The sequence below is a fragment of the Agelaius tricolor genome, unplaced genomic scaffold (assembly GCF_023055355.1).
Source record: "Agelaius tricolor isolate 1412-34295 unplaced genomic scaffold, bAgeTri1.0.p SCAF_40, whole genome shotgun sequence".
Classification (NCBI taxonomy): Eukaryota; Metazoa; Chordata; class Aves; order Passeriformes; family Icteridae; genus Agelaius; species Agelaius tricolor.
In genome coordinates, this window is record NW_027269300.1 from 507,708 (window position 1) to 528,193 (window position 20,486).

Consider the following 20,486-nt stretch of genomic DNA (forward strand, 5'->3'; position numbering starts at 1 on the left):
TGCTACTAAATCAACCAGGGTTAATTGCAAACAAAAGATGGGTTCAAAGGCCTTTTCCCATGCTTTATTTTCCTCAGTTATTACTAGAATTCAGAGCTCTCCCATTGTTGGGGTCCACACATTTCGCATTCACAAATACACACGTTGCCTGTTTGTACCTGACACGAAACACAGCTTTGTGTTTCACACCACCTCTCTGGTCAACCTATTCCCAGGCCCGAACACCTGAACAGTGAATTTTTTTTTCTAAAATCTAACCTGAATTTCCTCTCAAGGTGAGGCCACTTCCTCTGGTTCTCAGTGCAGGCCCAGCAGAAGAGAACAGCCGCCCCTCAGTGCACTCTCCTGTCAGGGAGTTGCAGAGAGCGGTGAGGTCCTGAGCCTCTTCTCCAGTATGAACAAACCCAGCTCCCTCAGCTACTCCTCATGGGCCATGTTTTCTAGAGCCTTCGTGAGCCTTGCTGCCCTTCTCTGGCCACACTCAGCCCCTCAATGTCCTTTTTCCCGAGGGGCCCAGAGCTGGACACAGCACTCGAGGTGTGGCCTCAGCAGTGCCCAGCACAGAGGGGCAGGCGCTGCCTGCTCCTGCTGCCCACACTGCTGCTGATCCAGGCCAGGTGCCATTGGCCTCTTGCCCCCTTGGGCACACTTTGGCTCACCCTGAGGCAGCTGGTGACCTGCAGGATGTGCCACTTGGCCTTGTGGAACCTCACGCCCCTGTCCTTGGCCCATTGATCGAGTCTGTCCAAGTCTTACTGCAGAGCCTTCCCGTCCTCCAGCAGATCCACACTCCCACCCAACTGGGCATCTGCAAATTTACTGAGGGTGCTCTCAATGCCCACCTCCAGATCATCAATAAAGATGTTAACCAGGACCAGCCCCAAAACGGAGCCCTGGAGAACACATTTCAATGCAGCACAGGTTGCACAGTCTGCAGTTGGAGGCTGCAATGCCCCCACCACAGAAAGAGCTGCCATCCCTTGGCATTGGCCACACACACAGGTGCAGGAAAAAAACCTTTTACTAGGTGAATATGGCTGACAGAACTGAGCTCTCAGGCACACCCTCCCTTTGCCTAATGACCCTGAACTCAAGAAAAGGGATTTCACGTTCCAGCTCTTTGCACCATTGGATCCTCACACCATCAGAGCTCCACCAGCCTCTCTCATCCTTTTGCGCCTTCTCCCCACTCAAGCTGATGAGCAGCTTTGATAAGAAAAAATGCAGTTCTGCTGCCAACAAGGTGAGCCAATTTGCAAAGGCAACTTATCCTGCCAAAAACAGCTACTGCCTTTTTCTTTCAGAGGTGAGTCATCAGAAGGAATGAAAATGTGTTGCATTTTAAACCAAAGAGGAAAAGAAACAAAAGCACTCACAGAGGATTTGGCAAAGCCAAGAGATGCCAGTGTGGCTTATCCTGTTGGCTGCTCAGTTATTGCAGCCCTTTGCTAATTTACCATTTGTCTTGTTTGGAGATTGTGCTCAGATCATTCAGTATGGGTGCAGGAGAAATTTTAAAAATCATAGCTGATTGCAAAATAATACAACTTAGGAAAATTTAAATAGATTGTGAGGTATTTACATCAGGGTGATTGACAGTTACCACATAGAGACCAAAATAAGCCCTTTTAATAAAACTTCGTTTCTATCCTTGTTCCTCAAGCCCTACTATCCATTTCTCTGGCTGATGTAGTATAATGCCAAAATACTATTCAATATCTTGTATTGTTTATGCTTTGCAACACTTCTGTTGTGTTTTCTAAAAGCCCTGGGTATTTTTTTGTTTCAAAAAAAGATCTATTATTTTGGTAGCAAGATTGCAGTTCTGTGTTTCCTTTTGGTACTCAGCTGAAGAAATAAAGAAAAAAAAAGAGCAGAAAAAATATCAGAGGTGGATAGTAGATCACAAGGAGCAAAGTTACAGGAGATGAGTACATTACTGCTGCCACTGCTTAAGAGCATCTCTCACAAAAAGCAGACTGGCTACACCGTCCCAACTCCATCATTTCAACTCTCCGTGACTTGTTTCTTGCTTTGCAAAGCTGAGCTGATCCATTTTTACCTAATATGAATAACAACTAGTAATACACACTAACAGTTCTCTTGTATTACTGCAATTACAATTACAATTACTGCAATTACTGCATTACAATTGCCCAAAAAAATTTGAAGGGGACCTAGTGTCCCTTTGAATTTTTTAGGGCAATTGTAATGCCACCCCTGAATTTAAACAGGTTCAAGATATTATTTGTAGCTTGCTCTTGAAGGTAATTTGTAGCAAAAGTCAAAAAATTATTGCAGATGGTCAGTAACTGGACTGTTACGTGTATGGGATGCACACGATGATTTAAGTACTGCTTCATTCTGTGTGACTCCAGGCTTTGAGAAAGAGTAATTCCACTTGGCATTTGGACTCCCTTTGGTCTCAGGAATTATGGATCCAGAGTAACTTGTTAGAAGCTTGTGAAAAAATGTCTCTGAAGTTTACAGCAGAGCTGAAGTGTACAGAAGGATGAGAATTCAATGAATAATTCAATGAATACTAAGTTTGAAAAGCATATCCAGTTATCCTACTGGCTATGTCCAGTTACTATCCACTGTTACAGTACAGTGCACAATATCACCAGGAAAATTGTGAATGTCATCTTCAGACATTCTGATCTATTAACACATTTTATTTTTGATCCAAGTTACTTTCTACAAATTACCAAGCTGTTTTGCCTTTTTGATGCTCTTGCTTTTTTCGTGTTAAGTATTTACATGTATAACACAGGTGGCTCCTCTGTCTTGGTTTGGAAAGACAGGTATTTGCTAAGGAAGGCAGGAGCCTTTCTTGAAATGGAAAAATGTAAATCCCTTCCTTCTGAATTGTTATAAATTTTAAATTAAGGGGGGCTCTCAGGTAAAAATATGGGAGCAGGAATAACAGTTCTTTATTAGGGAAGAAAATAAAAAGACAAAATAAACAATGCAGTAAACCAAAACAGCACTGACAGAGTCAGAATACAACCTGACACCCTGTGGGTCAGGGTGTTGGTAGCAGTCCAATTGGAATTGTGGCTGCAGCCCTCCTGGAGTGTCAGTTGTGGTTCTGTTGGAGCAGGGATCCTGTAGAAAGGTGTAGTCTTCCTCTGAAGATCCAGTGGAAGAGGCAGCTGCTGTTCCTCTGGGAAATCCAGTGGAGAAGCTGTGCTGGTGTTCCAGAATTTCAAGATTATATCCAGGTAGGAATGCTTGGCTCCTCCCTCTGGGCAGAGCATCTCCAATGGGATGCTGTAGTTCTTATCAGCCATGCAGTGACATTCAATAGCCCATTATCAGCAGATGTCTCCCCTGGAGGGAGGATTGGCTGCGGAAGAGATAAGGAAGACTGCCCAATTAACAGAAGACAACTGGCATACAGGTGGCAAATAGAATACATACTGCTTGGCAATCTAGTATATCCTGAATCTGATCAAGGAACCAAAAATGAGCTTTTAGATTTTCTAAGCTGAGGTCTGTTTTGCCTGTTTCTGAAGCTGCAGTCCAAGAGCAGTGACAGAAAGGTTGCTGCTCTGGGAGCATGCTTCTAGCTTGAATTTAGCAATGAAGGCATTGTACCAATTTACAGCTCTTACAAGAGCTCTGTCACTGCACAGAATTTCCATAGGCATTACAACACAAAGAACTCCCTTTCCCCCACAAGCTCTTGATGCAGCTTTCTGTCCCACCCTGGTTATGTCCTCGGTGAGGGGCCTCTCTGCAAAAGGAGAAGGACACTCTTTAGCATAATTGTGTTTTCTGTGGAATGTTTTATCATAGTCTATTAATATTCCCTTTTCCTCAGTTCCATAGCTGCTTACTACTTTCTATCTCATTGATTTTAATAAACCAATACAGCATGCTGCTGTATTCTATGCTACTCTCCCTGTATTCTTTTCTACTCTCCCTATGGAGGAAAAAAATTGCCCATAAAACCTATATGCAACAACTGCCTCAATCCAATGAAATGCAAGAGGAAACAAATGCCCAAAGAGCAGAAATCCCCAAACATGTCACATCCAGTCACGGAGAAGCTGATGGGACAGAGCCATGTGGCTGGAGTATGTGTATTGCACTCTGTATTGTTAATTGACTGATGCTGAGTATTTCAGCAGGGAACTTCCAGGGCTTCCAGGACTGTCCTGGTGGCTGTGATCCCAAATTACTCATCAGTAGCAAGTGAACAAGAGCAGCCTCTAGGAACAAGGGCATTGCTGAGGCTCTTGCTTGCTGTGGCGGCAGGGTGGCCGTGGTAAGGTTGCCACAACCTTCCTGAAGAGCCTCCTAAGAAGGACAGCTCAGGGGCACAGGCACATCCTCCTCCCAGGCCAGCGTGAGACGTTCAGCTTCCTTCTTCAGGTGACACGGAGAAAAAAGGCTGGAGCTCTGCATGGCGTTCCACAGAGAAGAAGCCTTTATTAAGAGCAGGGCACTCTGCATAGGGAGCCAGGGACAGAAACTCTCAGAACCAGGGAAAAATGGGATTATATAGGGAAGGCAAGGGGCGGGACAAAACTGGTAACCAATGGGATAAGGGCTCAGGGGCAGAACACAAAGGGAAGGACCAATGAGTACTGGGGGATCAACATAAAGTTGCAAAGGCATCTGGGGGTCATATTTGCTTGCCCTAACTACACAAAGTCAGTGGGTCAGGAGTTGGCCCTCCAGGGGAGCACAGCAAGCTCTTCTCTGGCTGGATCTCTGGCCCCCACAACTCCCCCTTCTTTATTTAATAAAAAATCTTCTCCTAGAGACCTTGCAAGTAACTTCTTAGAACAGCTGAACATATATAAAAAAATAACAACATTTAAAAGGACCCAAAAAATATTTCTTAGGAGATCTTGGGATCTCTAGCTGGTCAGAGTGACCCTGATATTCGTTAGAAAGTCTCTTTTCCCAGCCCGGCGCTCAAAGAAGGAGTCAGAGCTCTTCCATTCTTGGTCTCAAGGTTGTTTCTTGTATCTTATCTATGAAATTCTTTCTCCTGTCCTGACGAGGTCCGCTCAGCAAGACAGTCAGAGGCATTCTGCCTGCCCCAAGGCGGTGTTATCTTTTTATACTAAAAACTACATGTACGATATTTACAATTATTTTCCAATACCTATCACCTATGTTAGACAGTGAGCTTCTACTCTAGACCAATCTAAAAGTGCCAACATCACAGCAGAAGATGGAGGCCAAGAAGAAGAAGAAGAAGGAGAAAGGCTGGACACGCCCCGATTGCTCTATCTTGCCCCCTGAATCCCCATTCTAGAAACCCCAAAAATCTATTTTTCATCCCCTGATAAATTCACTATCATTCTACTTAAAACTTTCATGGCTCACGATTCTTCATATAAGATTGGTAATCGTTTTATCCAAGGGCTAAATCAAAGGCACAGGGGTCTTGGGCTCTGTGCCAAGGTCTCTGAGCCCCCTGGACAGGGGCTCGAGTCCTCCAGGGCAGCCAGAGGAATTTCCTGGGTTCTGACAAGTAGCCCTGTTGCAGTCCCTGCATACAAGCGTTTACTTGATCACTTTGATGCCAGGGAGCACGAAGAACTTGAACCTTCCTGGAGTCCAGCCCTGCCTGCCTATCACCGAGCAGAGGGAAAAGATGAAGAACCTGGGTGGTGGTTGAGCCAAATTGGCATTTTGCCATTTCTGATTTCCTCCCAGCTTTTGCAGCAGGGCGACAACCCCATCACTGCAAAGCACTTCCTTTTGCAAGGCACATGCAGACCTCACTGGAAGGGGCTCTTGAAAGAGCTGCTGCAGTTGGCAACAGGAGCTGTTGTTGAATTTTTCACGTTGCTTAACCCCCCCTGCCAAATACCATCAAGAGGCTGAGGAAGGACACAAAAAGATTACCCTGGAGAAAGGGAGGCCAAAAGCTTGGAAAAGGAGTAAAGAAACGCTCTGATGATGACGATGACAAAAAAAACCCAAACAAATTTATTTTGCCAGCAAATGAACACTGGCTGCCCTCCAGCCCTCCCAGGCGGGCAGGCCGAGCGGTGCCGTTCCCATGGCATGAGGTGCTGGCAGCCTGCGGAGAGAAACCAGAGAGCCACGGTCAGTGGCAGCAGGCTCCTGTCCCCCTGTCCCGCCATGGCCTGTGCCCGGGCCAGGCTGCTGGCTCTGCTCAGAGCCCAAACCTCCCGACCCATTCTCTGTTTTTAGAGAAGGGCAGCGTGGCAGGCCACGTTCCACCTCCTCTGCTTAATCACGGCACAGCAACCTCGTCAGCAGCTGCAAGAGCGGGATGCCCGTGTGCCCGCTGCCGTCTGCCCGGAGCCCTTCTGCCAGCCGAGCTGTGGAACCGGGTGCCCACCTCTGGAGAGCTGCTGCCAGGAGAGGAGCCGATCCCACACCAGGTCCTTGTCCTTCTGGAAGGGGCTGTCCCCGCAGACCGTGGTCCCTGGGGCAGCGCTGGCACTGGACGCGCTCCACGGACGCTGCAGGCGCTTCCCTGTCCGGTCTGGGCACCAGGTGTAATCCTCCTGGGAAAACAAAAGAACAATTGCATGAAAGTCAATTCAAAACAAGACCTGGAAACAAGAAAAAGCACAAAGCCTGTCACCGTTTCACAGGCCTGAGGAGGGTCTGACCACTCCAGGTGAGAATTAAACCTGTCCAGGGGTGGGGAAAATCCCCACCTTTCCGGCCCGTAAACGCACCCCTTCCTCAAGGGCCTGCAGAGCAGACCAGCTGGGGCACAGCTTCAGAACCCGTCTCCCCCTCTGCCACCCCCCATCCACATGGATGGATGCTTTTGTCAGGCTGGCTGCCCCCGCCTCAGCCTGTGCCAGGCTGGCTGGCAGAAGCTGTCAGCAAGGCCAGGAGCCGGCTCCCCCTTCCACAATATCCGTCCCCTGTCCTGCCAAAAAGCAGCTCGGCGGCCGGCAGAAAAATCAATATTCCCCCAGCGCCGCCGAGCAGGGAACCTCTGGCCAGGCCGAGCCCTGCCGTGCCTGGAAGCACCAGCATCCCCCCGCCCCTGCGCCAGCTGGGGACTCATCTTGATTCCATCGGAGTGCAGAGCGTGTCCTTCAGGCAGGGGCCGCAGCCAAAACCAATTGGCTCTGCCCCGCCAGCGGCCAGCTCCAGGATGGTGTTCCCAGCTCCACGTTGTGCTCCAGAAGAACACACCAGCTGTGCCTCGGCTTGCAGGGACATCACGGTGCCATTGAGCTGCAGGGGGATGTTTCCTCTGTCCCAATCCGTGTCACCTTCACTGCACTGCCACCACTTCTCCAATGGGACGGGCAGCACAGAGCCGCTCCCTCCACAGCTCGTGGGGACCAGCGGAAGCAGCATCTCCTCGGCTGCGCTCTCTCCTGCACGCTGTGGCCGCAGGGAAACGCTCCAGGGTTTTCTTCCAGTGCCACGAGACGCGTGCCGCTGCTGCTTGCTGGGCTCCTGGATCCTGCTGTGCTCAGGGATGCATCTCTGCTGTCACCTGGGCCAGGCAGGGCTCCTGCAGCCAAGAATGCTCAAAAAGGTCCTCCAAGCATGGCCTGTGTGTGGGCTCCATGGATAAACACCACCTGATGAGGTGCTGGCACTCTGCGGAGAGAAACCAGAAGGCTCCTGTCCATGCTCTCCCACATTCCACAGTGCCCAGGCAACACCAGGAGTGCTCAGAGCTGCACCCAAAAGCTTCCTATTGATCCTCTCATGTGGAGGACCCCAGCACAGAGCAACTGGTGCCACGTCCTCCAGCAAAGCCCAGGAGATCCACCTCCTCACCAGCTGCAAGAGCAGGATGCTTATGTGCCAGCTGCCCCTCCCAACCCCGTTCTTCCCCTCGTGCCTTGAAGGCGCATCCCCACCTTGAGACACCCGGGGCGGGAAGACGAGCTGGCCCCGGACGATGTCCTCGTTGGTGTGAAAAGGAAGGTGCCCACAGACCAGCTCATAGAGCAGGATGCCCAGGGACCAGATAGTGGCTGGCTGGCCATGGTAGCAGCCAAAGAGGATCCACTCCGGTGGGCTGTACTCCGGCGTTCCTATGGGACACGGGCGCAGCTCATCAGGCCCATGCTGCTCCCTCCCGCCCTCCTTCCCTCCCTCCCAGCCAGCTCCCGTTCCACAACAGCCAGCCCCTGCCCTGCCAAAAAGCAACTTGGCTGCAGCTGGCTGAAGAAGGATTCCCCCTCCTTCCTTCCCCCCTCTTCCCCCTCTGCCAGCAAAGCGGGGAACTCAGCTGCCCGGCTGGGCCCCGGCTTGGGCTCACCTGACATCCGGGTGTAGATCGTGTCCTGGAGGATCGCGCCGCAGCCGAAGTCGATGAGCTTCGCCTCGCCCGTGGCCAGGTCGACGAGGACGTTCTCGGCCTTGATGTCGCGGTGCAGGACGCCGCGGCTGCTGCAGTGCCGCACGGCCTCCAGCACCTGGCGGAACAGCCCCCGCGCCACGGGCTCCGTCAGGAAGCGCCGCTCGTGCAGGAAGTACCAGAGGTCCTGACAGCGCTGCAGACGCTCCATGACCAGCGCGAAGCCCTCGGGCACCTCGAACCAGTCCAGGAGCCGCACGACGCCGCGGAAGCCAGGCCGCGACACCAGCCACAGCAGCGCCAGCTCCAGGGGCACAAGGGCGCCGTTGCGCTGCGGGGGGACCGCGATGCCGTCAGCGGGGCCGATGCTGCGCCACGCCTCGGGCAGCCCCTGCCCGGCCCCGCCGTGGCTCGCCATGGCCCGGCCCGGGGCGCTGCGCGGCCCCCGCTCACTCCACGCTCGCTGCCCTCGCAGCGTTCCGGCTGCCGCCCTGCCGGGCCTCGCCTCAGCCCCGCCCGGCCCGCCCCGCCGGCTCCTCCCGCTGGCCCCGTTCACTCACCAGCTGCGCCCACTCCGAGATGCGCTCCCGGGACACTCGCTTGATGGCCACCTGCGAGCCAAGGCGAGCGGCGGGCTGAGCTCGTCGCCCGCCGCCCGCCGCCCGCCGCCGCCCTCCGAGCCGGCCCCGTCTCTTACCGGGGCGCCGTCGGCGAGCCGGGTCCCGGAGTAAACGCTGCCGCAGCCGCCGCTGCCCAGCAGCGGGCCCTGCCGGTAGAGCTGCTCCAGGGGAGGCTTCTCCGCCCGTGCGGGCGGCACCGCGCTGCCGCTCTTCTGCCCGGGGCACCCGCCCGCCCGGCGCGCTGCTGCTTGCCGAGCCGCCCCGGGCTGCGGCGGCTCGGGGCCAGCGGCCGAGCTGGCGAGCGGCGGAGCTCGCAGCGGGGAAGCTGCCGGCCACGCTCTCGGCCACGGGGCGGGAGCCGGGCGGCAGCGGAGCGGCTGCGGGCGGAACCGCGGCAGGGGCTTCGTTCGGGGCCGGGGCCTCGGCCGGGGCTGGGCCAGAGCCCGCGCCAGGCCGAGCCAAAAGACCGCGATGCTCCGCCAGCACCAGAGCAAGCGGCTCTTCCAGCGGCGCCACAGCCGGTACGGAGAGAGCCCGGCCAAGGCGGAACCACGGCGGGCCGGGCAGGGGCGGGCACGGGGCGGCCCCGCCGAGGGGCGCCTTGCGGGACGCGGCATCAGCCGGGCCGGGAGAGGCGGAACACGGACGGCACGGCCCGGCACGGCACGGGAATACAGTGAGTGGGAGGGAGAAGGGGATGCGGAGCGAGGGAAAAGTCGAGCGGAAAACCGATCGAGAGAAGCGCTGCTGCTGCTGCTGCTGCTGCTGCTGCTGCTGCTGCTGCTGCTGCTGCTGCTGCTGCTGCTGCTGCTGCTGCGGAGCCGCCGGAGCTCGCGGCCGTTCCTCCGTTGCCCCGCGAACCCAACGGAGGAGCCGCCGCGCGCCCCAAGGAACGAAAGAGAGAAACAAACAAATCACACCCCAAAGTCATTCCTATTAGAGAAGTAACCAAAGAAAACAGTGTAGCAATAAAGAAGAGTGTTGGCTTGTGGCTTCTTTCTTCTTTGCGTGAGACGAAACATTTCATGTGTGTGATAAAAGAGTTCACTGGATTTAAGGATCATACAATTATTATTATTATTATTATTATTATTATTATTATTATGCAAGCAAGAATAAGCAAAGTTCAGCGCTGGGCGGCCAGGAGTCTCTGCTCCTCTAGGCTCGTGCCGTTCCTATCCCCAAGGTTCGCCTTTTATTGCCTTCTTCTCCCGGGTCCAGGGATGATGTGGTCTGTCTTTTGCGCTTGCTCGTTCAGTTGTTAGGGGGTCTTTTTCTGCCTTCTGGTGGTCGTGGGATGAAGGCTCCAAGTCTTCCTCTTTAACTGCTGAGTGAACTTTCCCTTATAAGGCATATCTATACAGTGGAATTTTCAGAACACTATACGATTCCTGCAAGCCTAAGCAATTCTTGCGAGTTTAGGGATTGTTGTTACAGCCTTCCTCTGTGACCTCTGGGTGAACTTTTCCTTATAAGGTATATCTTTACCATGGAATTCCCAAAGCACTATACGATTCCTGCAAGCCAAGCAACCATGTGTGGCTGCACATTTAAGAATCAAGCAGTTTTAGCTATTTAGTTATTACTTTTATACTGTATAATTATTTAGCTATTGATTTAATTAATGAACAAGCATATTGCTACTTATTACAATCCCCCATTTTTTTTTACCAATTTTGATCATTAAATCTTTTTAGTTCCTTCCTAGCAAGCGTTAACTGAGTTTCCTCATCAGTTAAGCTATGTGCACTAATTATAGATGCCAATTTCCTTAGCTTTTTCATCATATTCCAATTCACAATGAATAGAACTGCTGACAAAATAAAACCAAGCACAATCAGAATCAAAAGAACAACAATGGGATGGCATATACTGTTTAGGACACCTGTGGTAGTAGGAGCCCACCCGAACAGGGTATCCCACTGCCTGTGCTCGCCATCTTGCTTTACCCTCTCTATAACCCGGTGTATTTTTCCTACATCATCACGAACAGTCACTAGGGTTTTCTGTCCGCTTTCCTTGATTTTCTCGAGGATTTGGATCAGGTCTTGATGGAGCATCAGTTGTCTCACTAGAGTGAAGTTCATCCCAATCGGGGTGGGCATTAGCTTGTGAAGCAGTGTGTAGTTGGATTGTAATAGGTGGTGAGAGGTGACTTTAGCTTCATAAGCGATATCACACCCTGTAATCTTAGTGAAGTTACAAGCACAGAAGTTGGAGTGATTCTTTGTATCCACCACAATATTATCTACAAGCACAGAATCACAAATAGTTCTAAAACACGCACATCCATTGCCTATGTATATAAGAACTGTTTTAGAAGTCTCTTTAGGACGAATCTCAAAATGACAGATGTTTTGCTCCGTGTCTAAACAGATATCTTGAGCTATAATTACATTGCCTTCACAGATGAACCCCAGTTGTTCTCAGATAATACAAGATTCCAAATCTACAGTTTGCCATGTGTCATCAAACTGATGGGCCCATCCCCTATGTTCTATAGGATAGAGAACAGCTCCGTCATGGTTTATTCCTAATGCAATAACAGGAAAAACTAGATGTACAGAGGCATTGTGTATGGTCAAAACAAAAGCAGTAGCTGTATTTGAAATAGCATTATAGGTAAAATTCACCAGTTTCCACCAGGACTGGAATTCTCTTTCAAAATTGTTGGCATTGTCCCAGATTATTTTCCGAATTTCTGTGGGGAAAGTGCCTTCTTTGCCTTCTCTTATAATCGAGGCAGAAACTGACTGCATCCACAATTGTGCTTGGATACAGCTGAGGGCTAAGGAAACATTATTTTGTGCAGCACTGAGTGCATCAACCACCAATTTGTGATTGTTCACATTTACTCTTTCCCAATTTGGCAAAATGTTTGACAGCATCCACTGGTGTGTCCCCAAGGCTAACAGAGATGCCTTCAGTGGTTGCTGTAATTTGGACAGATCTCTAGTCGTAGCAGCCAATTTGTTCATTAGTACTTCCGAATCAATGCTATTCAGAATTCCCAATCCTGTGCCTAGAACACCGGTCTCATCTCTAGGTTTCCTTGTTTTAAAAGAGCTGCGTTTCCAGAGCCAAATGGTCAAGCCTTCAAAGGATGTTTGCAAAAACGGAGAACAAGCTGGCTGGATGTCTGAAACATTGGTCTGCATCAGCAGTTCAACCTGTTTGAGACACCATGCTGGATTGAATAATATTTGTTGTTGACCAGTTTTCCTGATTATATAAGGTCCAATTTTGAAAATTTTTGGGGTGAGTATAACTGGTGGTGCAGGTGGAGTGGTGATATTGTGAGGTTCAGCAGTGGTAGAGTGTGTTTTAGTATCTATTATAAATTTAAAAGAAAGGCCCTGTGTATCTTTCGACCAAAGACAGACTACCTCTGCAGTGTGAGTTAATGTGAAGTTTTGCCAGCAGTCTTGTGTTATTGGGTATGCCCAATCTCCTATTTGTTTATCCTTCTGACCCATGGAAACACTGATTGCAATTGCATTAGTATAGTCAGACCCATTAACCATTTGACATCCAATATTAATTTGTTCTCCCACTACTCCTTGAAGCTGCCAGGTTTTCTGCTTCTTCCATTCGTGTCTAGCGTATGGCAGCCTGTCATGCAGTACTAATGTTAGTAAACTTAAACCTGTGGTATTCCCCATAGATCCGGTAGATTGCAAAAAGGCCTGAGACCAGTCAGGGGTCAGGGTCCATTTATTTAGGGGGATCATGTTCTCTTTGTAAGGCTGATGAGGGTTTCCCCAGGCAGCCGGGAGGCTCAGGGTTATAATAATTAAGGTAGCTCGCCAAGCAGGGCAGGGTCCTAGCAACAAATTTCTGTCTCCTTTCGTACTCATATCTCTTTTACCTGGGGCTTTCCCGTGCTCCGTTCCTGTTCCTGTGCTCCGTTGCTCTCCCCCACTACTCCTCACCTCTCTGCCTCGCCTGCCAGCCCGGGTGCGTCGCTCTGCAGGGATCATGATCTTCTCGGCAGCAGGGGTGGTCTTCAGGGGGTGCATTATTTGGGCTTTCTCCTTAACTCCTGCCCCCACTCCTAAGGGCAGGCTGTCAGGCCTCCAGGGAAAGGGTCTCCTGCAAAGGATTTCTTTGATTTTACGATGGACTCTCTGCCGTCCCTAGTGAGCTTTACAGGGCCTGAGTCCCACACCTACTTAGGGTCTACCCTTTGCCTTTTATTCCCTTTCTCCTGTCTTCCTAGAGTTACGTCGTTCTTCCCTACGCTCTCTAGGTTTTTGTTGTTTATAGACTCGGGAATAGCGGTGAATCGTGCTATTCCACTCGTCAGGCCTCACTTGCCACCCCAGAGGAACGTGGATTCCCTCCTTACACAAGGTAGTTAATATGACTGTCTGGTTTTGGCGTGTGATGCTATGAAATTGGTGTTGGAATTCCCATGCCCGGGCCCAATCTCTTCTGTTCTAGATTTTCAACTAGTGACGCTGCTTCTCTGTTGGGGATCTCCTGCTCTCCAGGGATCCTTATAAATTCTCTTAAGGCTCTTAATGGATTTGCTCTTCTCCAATCCCAGTCACAAGTAAGACACCATGCACTCCCCACCAAATGTGACTGGAGAATCCACCATTTGTCTTTACAGCCCCCGCAAAAGATTTTTACCCATGCCCGACAAGAAGATTCCCAACATTTAAGACACTCGGTGTAATTGAATAATTCTCACCTCACTTCAGCCACTACTGAAAGAGCAAGCGTCAGTTCATTCCAGGTTTTCCACGGCAGAGGGCACTTGAACTCCTGTTCCAGTTCCTGTAGGGGTTTTCTTACCAAGAGTCTCAGTCGGTGTAGTTCTCTGTCCCCTAATTCAGTCATTCACGTTCCCAGCTGGCACAGGTCCCTGTGCCTTCCGAAGGGTTGGCCGTAGATCTCCAGGGCGACTGGTCACCTCCCAGGGGTGTCTGCAGGGATGGGTCCTTTCACTCGACTGGCATGTGTCCAGCCTTTTCCAGCAGTTGGGATGACTGTTTCTGTGGTAAACAGGACAACATAGGGACCTTCCCAGTGGGGTGTTAGGGATGTCTCTTTCCAAGTCTTAATTAGGAGCCTATCTCCGGGTTTAAGCTTATGCATTATTATATCCAAAGGGGGTCTTTGTACCAATAGCCCTTTTCCTTTTAATTCCTCCCTCCGTTTCATTAACTGTTGTATGTAACCCTGAATTTTACTGTCTTGCATGCAAGGATGGTTCCCCGGGAGTTCTAAGTCGTAAGGCATTCCATAGAGCATTTCAAAGGGAGAGATTCCCACATCTGTCCTAGGTTGGGTTCTCATGTTTAGCAATGCCATGGGTAAACATCTGACCCAAGACCTTTTAGTTTCTACCATGAGCTTGGTGAGTTGCTTCTTGATTTGTCCATTTGCCCTTTCCACCCTCCCTGAGCTTTGAGGGTGCCAAGGGGTGTGATATTGCCATTTAGTGCCTAAGGCCATGGTTACCTCTCTCAGTACTTTGTTTGCAAAATGGGGACCTCTATCAGAGTCTAATATTTCTACTAGTCCATACCTAGGGATTATTTCTTCCAGCAGGGTTTTAATCACCACATTTGCAGTAGCCCACGATGTAGGATGTGCTTCTACAAAGTGGGTTAGATGATCTACCAGTACCAATAAGTACTTGTATCTCCCTACTTTCGGTAGCTCGGTGAAATCTATTTGTACATGTGAAAAAGGTCTGTGTGCTAATTCCCTTCCTCCTGGAATCCTTTCTCGAGCCTGATGTCTGTTAACTCTTTGGCATGTTATACATCCCCTAACTACTTGTTTTGCTCTATCGTAAATTCCTATACACATGTACTTAATAGTTAATTGATCTACTAAGGCTTGGGTTCCCCAACGAGTCTGGTCATGCAGCTGCTGCACTATTCTTGGGCCATAGATTTTGGCAGTACCTCCCTATCATCTGGCAATTTTCGAATACCCCCATTCTCTTTTATTCCCATTTTGTCTAATTTCTCCTTTTCCTGGGCTGTGAAGCTCAGGACTCGAACTTTCTCATCATCTCGCGTTCTCCTTATCCCCTGATCCCAGAATTTTCTGAGAGCAGCTTCCTTTGCCTCTCTGTCTGCTGTGTTGTTTCCTCTGATCAAATGGGAGAGACCCTTTTGATGTCCTTTAACATGTACGATTGCTATTTTCTTTGGGCCTCTTAAAGCTTGTAGTACCTGAGTAATTAGTTCCTGATGTATTAATTCTCTTCCTTGGGAGTTTATTAACCCTCTTTCTTCCCAAATTTTCCCAAAAGTATGTACCACTCCAAAGGCATATTTTGAGTCCGTGTAGATGGTCCCAACCTCAGCTTCCAAGAATTTTAGAGCCCGCAATACTGCATACAGCTCACAGGTCTGGGCTGACCAACTAGGACTCAAAGGTCCAGATTCTATTATTTCCAAATTTTCACCTCCCACAATCGCATATCCAGAGATTTGCTTTCCCTCAACAACTCTAGAGGACCCATCCACAAATAACCTTTCTCCCCCTTCCAGTTCTTCCTCTTCGAGGACCGGTCTAATTTTTGTTTGTTTTTCTATGCTATGTAAGCAGTCATGAGTTAAATTCTCCTGTGGATCTCCAAAAAAGAATTCAGCAGGGTTTTGCAGAGAGGTGGTTTCAAGTATCAACTGAGAGGATGACAGTAAAATGCCTTCGTATTTCAAAAGTCTTGAGTCTGTTATCCATTTTTCTGCCTTTTGTTGCAATACTGCCCGTATGTTATGGGGGGTAAAGACTTTCAGTTCTCCTCCATAGGTAATTTTGAGAGCTTCTTCCACTAAGAGGGCTGTTGCCACTATAATCTGCAAACATGTTGGCCATCCTCTGCTTACAGGATCTAGTTTTTAGAAATAAATGCTACTGGTTTTCGACTGCCAGCCCAGTCCTGAGCCAGTACCCCAAATGCTACCCCTGCCTCAGTGTTAACAAACAAATAAAAGGGTCTCCTAACATCCGGGAGGCTTAGCACCGGGGCATTAGCCAATTCCTCTTTTAATTGTTCTAATGATTCATCATCCTTCTCAGTCCATTTCATCAAACCTTCAGCAGTTAGTTTTTCATACAACAATTTTACTTTACCACTAAAGTTTTCAATCCATTGTCTGCAGCATCCTACAAGACCCAATGGCTGCCTGATTTGTCTCTTATTTCTTGGGGGAGGAAGGGAGAGGATTCCCTTAACCCTCCCTTGGTCTGGTGTTTTAGTTCCTTTACTAAGTCGGTGCCCCAGGCACTTCACTTCTTCTATGAATTGCAATTTACTTTTGGACACCTTCAGCCCCTGGATGCTTAAAAAGTTCAGAAGCTTAATGCTTTCTTCTCTAACTTATTCCTCGCTTTTTCCAGCAATCAAAAGGTCATCTACATATTGAACAATGGTTATTCCTTGGTTTGGGGTATAGGATTTCATTATTTGCTCTAGTGCCTGCCCAAACAAATTCGGGGATTCTGTGAATCCCTGTGGGAGCACTATCCCCCTTAGTTGTTGCTTTCGGTGGGTATCAGGATCTTCTCATTCAAATGCAAAATAATCTCTACAATCTTCTTTTAAGGGGCACGCCCAAAAGGCATCTTTCAAATCTATAACACTATACCAGTGATCATCTGGTTTCAATTGACTGAGCAATGTATGGGGGTTTGCTACTACAGGGAACCAGGCAATGGTTCTCTTATTTATTTCCCTTAGATCATGTACTAATCGGTATTTTCCGTCTGGTTTCTGTACAGGTAAGATGGGGGTGTTGAAGAGAGGCATGCAAGGTTCCAAGAGCCCTTGTTGTATTAACCGTTCTACCTCTGGTTTTAGTCCCCTTCGCCCCTCATCTGACATGGGATATTGTTTTATCCTTACTGGGATTTCTGGGCTTTGAATGTTGACTGTGAAGGGCTCTATATTCAATCTTCCTGCTGTATCAGGGGTATACCAGACTTCTGGGTTGATTTTCTCTTCGTCAGTGACCATAAGGGGCACAACCTGACTTTCAGCTGTTTTTCTTAAATATTTATATTTATCTCTAATTCCACCATTAAATCTCTTCCTAATAAATTGTAATTAGCTTCGGGGATAAGTAGCAGTGATCCTACCCCTATTTTCTTCTCTGATTCTATTTAGACATCTTTAATTACAGGAACCTTGAAGGGTTCTCCTTTTGCCCCAATAACCTGTACTGTGGAAGGTGAAATCTGACATCCTGGGGACAAAGATTGAACTGTTGATCTCTCAGCCCCTGTATCTACAAGGAAGGTTATGGGGGTTTGCTGGGGACCCACCTTAAGTTTTACCAAGGGCTCCGATGACATTTGGGTCCCCAATAGATAGAGCCCTTGACCCCCTTAATCCTCTTTGAACATTTTCTCATCCCTAAGCCTCTTTCAGCATTCCCTCTTCACGTGTCCTTTTCCACCACAATAGTAACACACTGTTCCTTCTCTCCCTCCAGTTGGAGGTCCTCCTAAATCCCGGGGACTCTCCTCATGCCATTTCTTTCTCGTGGTGGAGGGTTGTTTCGCTGTCCCTCCCTGACTGCCGCCACCATCATCCAAACTTGTCTTTTGTGTGCCTCATCCTCCCGTCTAACATATACCTTCTGAGCCTCCCTGAGCAATTCATCAAGTCCTCTGTCCTGCCAATCCTGTAACTTTTCTAATTTCTTTTGAACATCCTCCCATGATTTGGCTACAAACTGTGTTTTAAGGAGCGCTTGCCCCATTGGCATCTCTGGGTCCACCCCTGAGTATAACTGAAAACTCTTCCTTAATCTTTCCAACCATTCAGTGGGGGTCTCATCTTTCCCTTGGCACTCTTTGAATGCCTTGCTTATATTTTGTCCCCGGGGCACAGCCTCTCATATGCCCTGGATTATGATGGTTCTTAAGTCTGCATATGACCACGATGGTTGGGGTCCTGATTGTTCCAGCTGGGATTTTGCAAGGGCCATTTCACATCAGCCGCGGAACCTTGAACATGTTGGGTGTCCCAAATCCTCATTCCTGCCCTTCTAATCATCCTTCTCTCCTCTGTTGTAAATAGGATGCCTAGAATGGATTGCATCTCCACCCAAGTATATATGTTTGGCCCTAGGAACTGATCCACTCTTTCTGCTACTCCTATAGGGTCTTCTAATAATTTTCCCATCTCTTTCTTAAACTCACAGGCATCTCCCGAGTTCAAGGGGACAGGGACAAACCCCATCCCAGCTTGAGGTCCTCCTAATGCTATTTCCCTGAGAGGGAACAACCCACTGCTCTCTCCTTCCTCAATTACTGTCCTCATCTGACTCCGAGTACGCCTCCTGCAACCCGGGGAGTCCGTGACCTGCTGTCTATTAGGGGCCGATGCTGGGGGTGCGTTTGGGAGGGGTTCAGGGGGAGCTGGTGGTATATACGGGGGAGGATAAATAGGAACATATTCCTCCGGTCGAGACTTTTTGTCTTCCTCCCCTTGACTTCCCTTAAGGGGGAACAACCTAGCTGGTTGCTCATTACTTCCTACCAACCATAATTTAGCATGTGCACTCTCCTCCGGGTTCACTGGCTCTTTAGAATTCACATAAATGTTCAGGGCTTGACAGACCCAATCCTCGAAGGATCCGAAAACGGGCCAGTATATACTCCCTGAATCCAGATTCTTGCCTCCCCATACTACCATGCATTAATTTATCATTTTTGCCTTATCCTTCCCCTTTCTGGAGGGAAAGTCATCCCAATACTTGATCATTAATCCTAACAGACTGTCCTTAGGTATTGGGGGTAACTGGGGACCCTCCCCCATGGGATCAGAAGGCTTGCTCTTCTTCTGCCCCATCTTCCAAGGCACCTCCACACACACACACACACAAAACCCCTCGGTCATGGCTCGCTCCCTCGCGGGCTACGAGAACCGCACTACGAGAGGGTCCCTCTCACGTCGTCCGCAGGTGGACGTCTCATTCACCGTGCCCTGGGATCCCAACCCCAACCAAGCGGTTCACCTCGTGTACTCACACGTCCTGCATTGTCGCTCGGATCTTCGTGCACAAAGTTTACAGGGTTACCGGTGTTTTCCTTGCTTATTCCCGAATTTAGGTTCGTCAGTCCAGATGAGGGGTCGGGCGAGAAGGCCAGGGCCACCAGGTGGTGGGGCGCCCCCCCAGGATTCTCGAACCAACCCTGTTTTCTGGATCTGAGTCACGGCACCAAATTGTGATAAATGAATTCACTGGATTTAAGGATCATACCATTATAACTTTTTTATTATTATTATGCAAGCAACAATAAGCAAAGTTCAGCGCTGGGCGGCCGGGAGTCTCCGCTCCTCTAGGCTCGCACCGTTCCTATCCCCAAGGTTCGCCTTTTATTGCCTTCTTCTCCTGGGTCCAGGGATGACGTGGTCTGTCTTTTGCACTTGCTCGTTCAGTTGCTAGGGGGTCTTTTTCTGCCTTCTGGTGGTCGTGGGATGAACGCTCCAAGTCTTCCTCTTTAAGCGCTGAGTGAACTTTTCCTTATAAGGCATATCTATACAGTGGAATTTTCAGAACACTATACGATTCCTGCAAGCCTAAGCAATTCTTGTGAGTTTAAGGATTGTTGTTACAGCCTTCCTCTGTGACCGCTGGGTGAACTTTTCCTTATAAGGTATATCTTTAGCATGGAATTCCCAAAGCACTATACGATTCCTGCAAGCCAAGCAACCATGTGTGGCTGCACATTTAAGAATCAAGCGGTATTAGCTATTTAGTTATTGCTTTTACATTGTATAATTATTTAGCTATTGATTTAATTAATGAACAAATGTATTGCTACTTATTACATTCAATTTGTGTTGCATTGGGGCTGGGTTGGGAATTGTTGTTTTGGGGAGAGTTGATGGGTGTTTGTTGTGGGTCCTCGGGAGGGGAGGTCCAGGGTTTGGTGGGGGTGATAGTTGAAGGGGGGCGGGAGGTGATTGGACAGGGGACTTGACCAATCATTCGATGCCCTGAGAAAATGATTGGTCCAGAATGAATATTGATAAGGAGCAATGAGAACACCGGAAACGACGAATCAAGGCGTGGATCCAAAACCCACGAATCCTGGACCCGAGAGGTCATCTTGATGCTGCTGAAGCGCCCGGTGCGGTGTCAGGACCTGCAGCATTTCATTGGGGCACGGGGGCTCCTGCCCGAGGAGGTGGCGCGGGAGCTGTTCCGCCAGGTGCTGGGGGCCGTGCGGCACTGCACCAGCTGCGGGGTCCTGCACAGGGACATCAAACCAGAGACCATCCTGCTTGACCTGCACACCGGGCAGGCCAAATTGATTGACTTTGGCTGTGGCACCTGCCTGCAAGAGACAGCCTACACTCACTTTGCAGGTGAGCCCACGCAGGGGTGTGCTCCTGGTCCCAGTGTCTCAAGGCCCAACATCTCACAGCCCAAGCTGGGTGTGGCAGTAGGGATTCTCCCTTTTGCTGCCCTTCATGGCACTGAGATTTCAGCTGAGTTGCTTTTGAGCAGGGCTGAGTGGGGAGCCAGCTTCCAGCCCTGCTGGCAGCTTTTGCCCACCACTCTGCCCAGGACTGGGGCTGGGGCTGGGGCAGCCAGCCCAACAAA

At 49.6% G+C, this 20,486-nt stretch overlaps 1 protein-coding gene across 1 annotated transcript; it reads right to left on the reverse strand.

Moving 5' to 3' along the window:
• Positions 1-752: 752 nt before the first annotated feature.
• LOC139603664 (serine/threonine-protein kinase pim-1-like) lies at positions 753-9,515 on the reverse strand. The gene is made up of 7 exons (XM_071454555.1): positions 8,976-9,515; positions 8,839-8,889; positions 8,240-8,609; positions 7,836-8,012; positions 7,463-7,569; positions 6,375-6,503; positions 753-893 (listed from the first exon to the last, which is right to left on the reverse strand). Exons 1-7 carry the CDS (start codon positions 9,513-9,515, stop codon positions 753-755), a joined length of 1,515 nt encoding a protein of 504 aa, XP_071310656.1.
• Between the last annotated feature and the right edge of the window lie 10,971 nt (positions 9,516-20,486).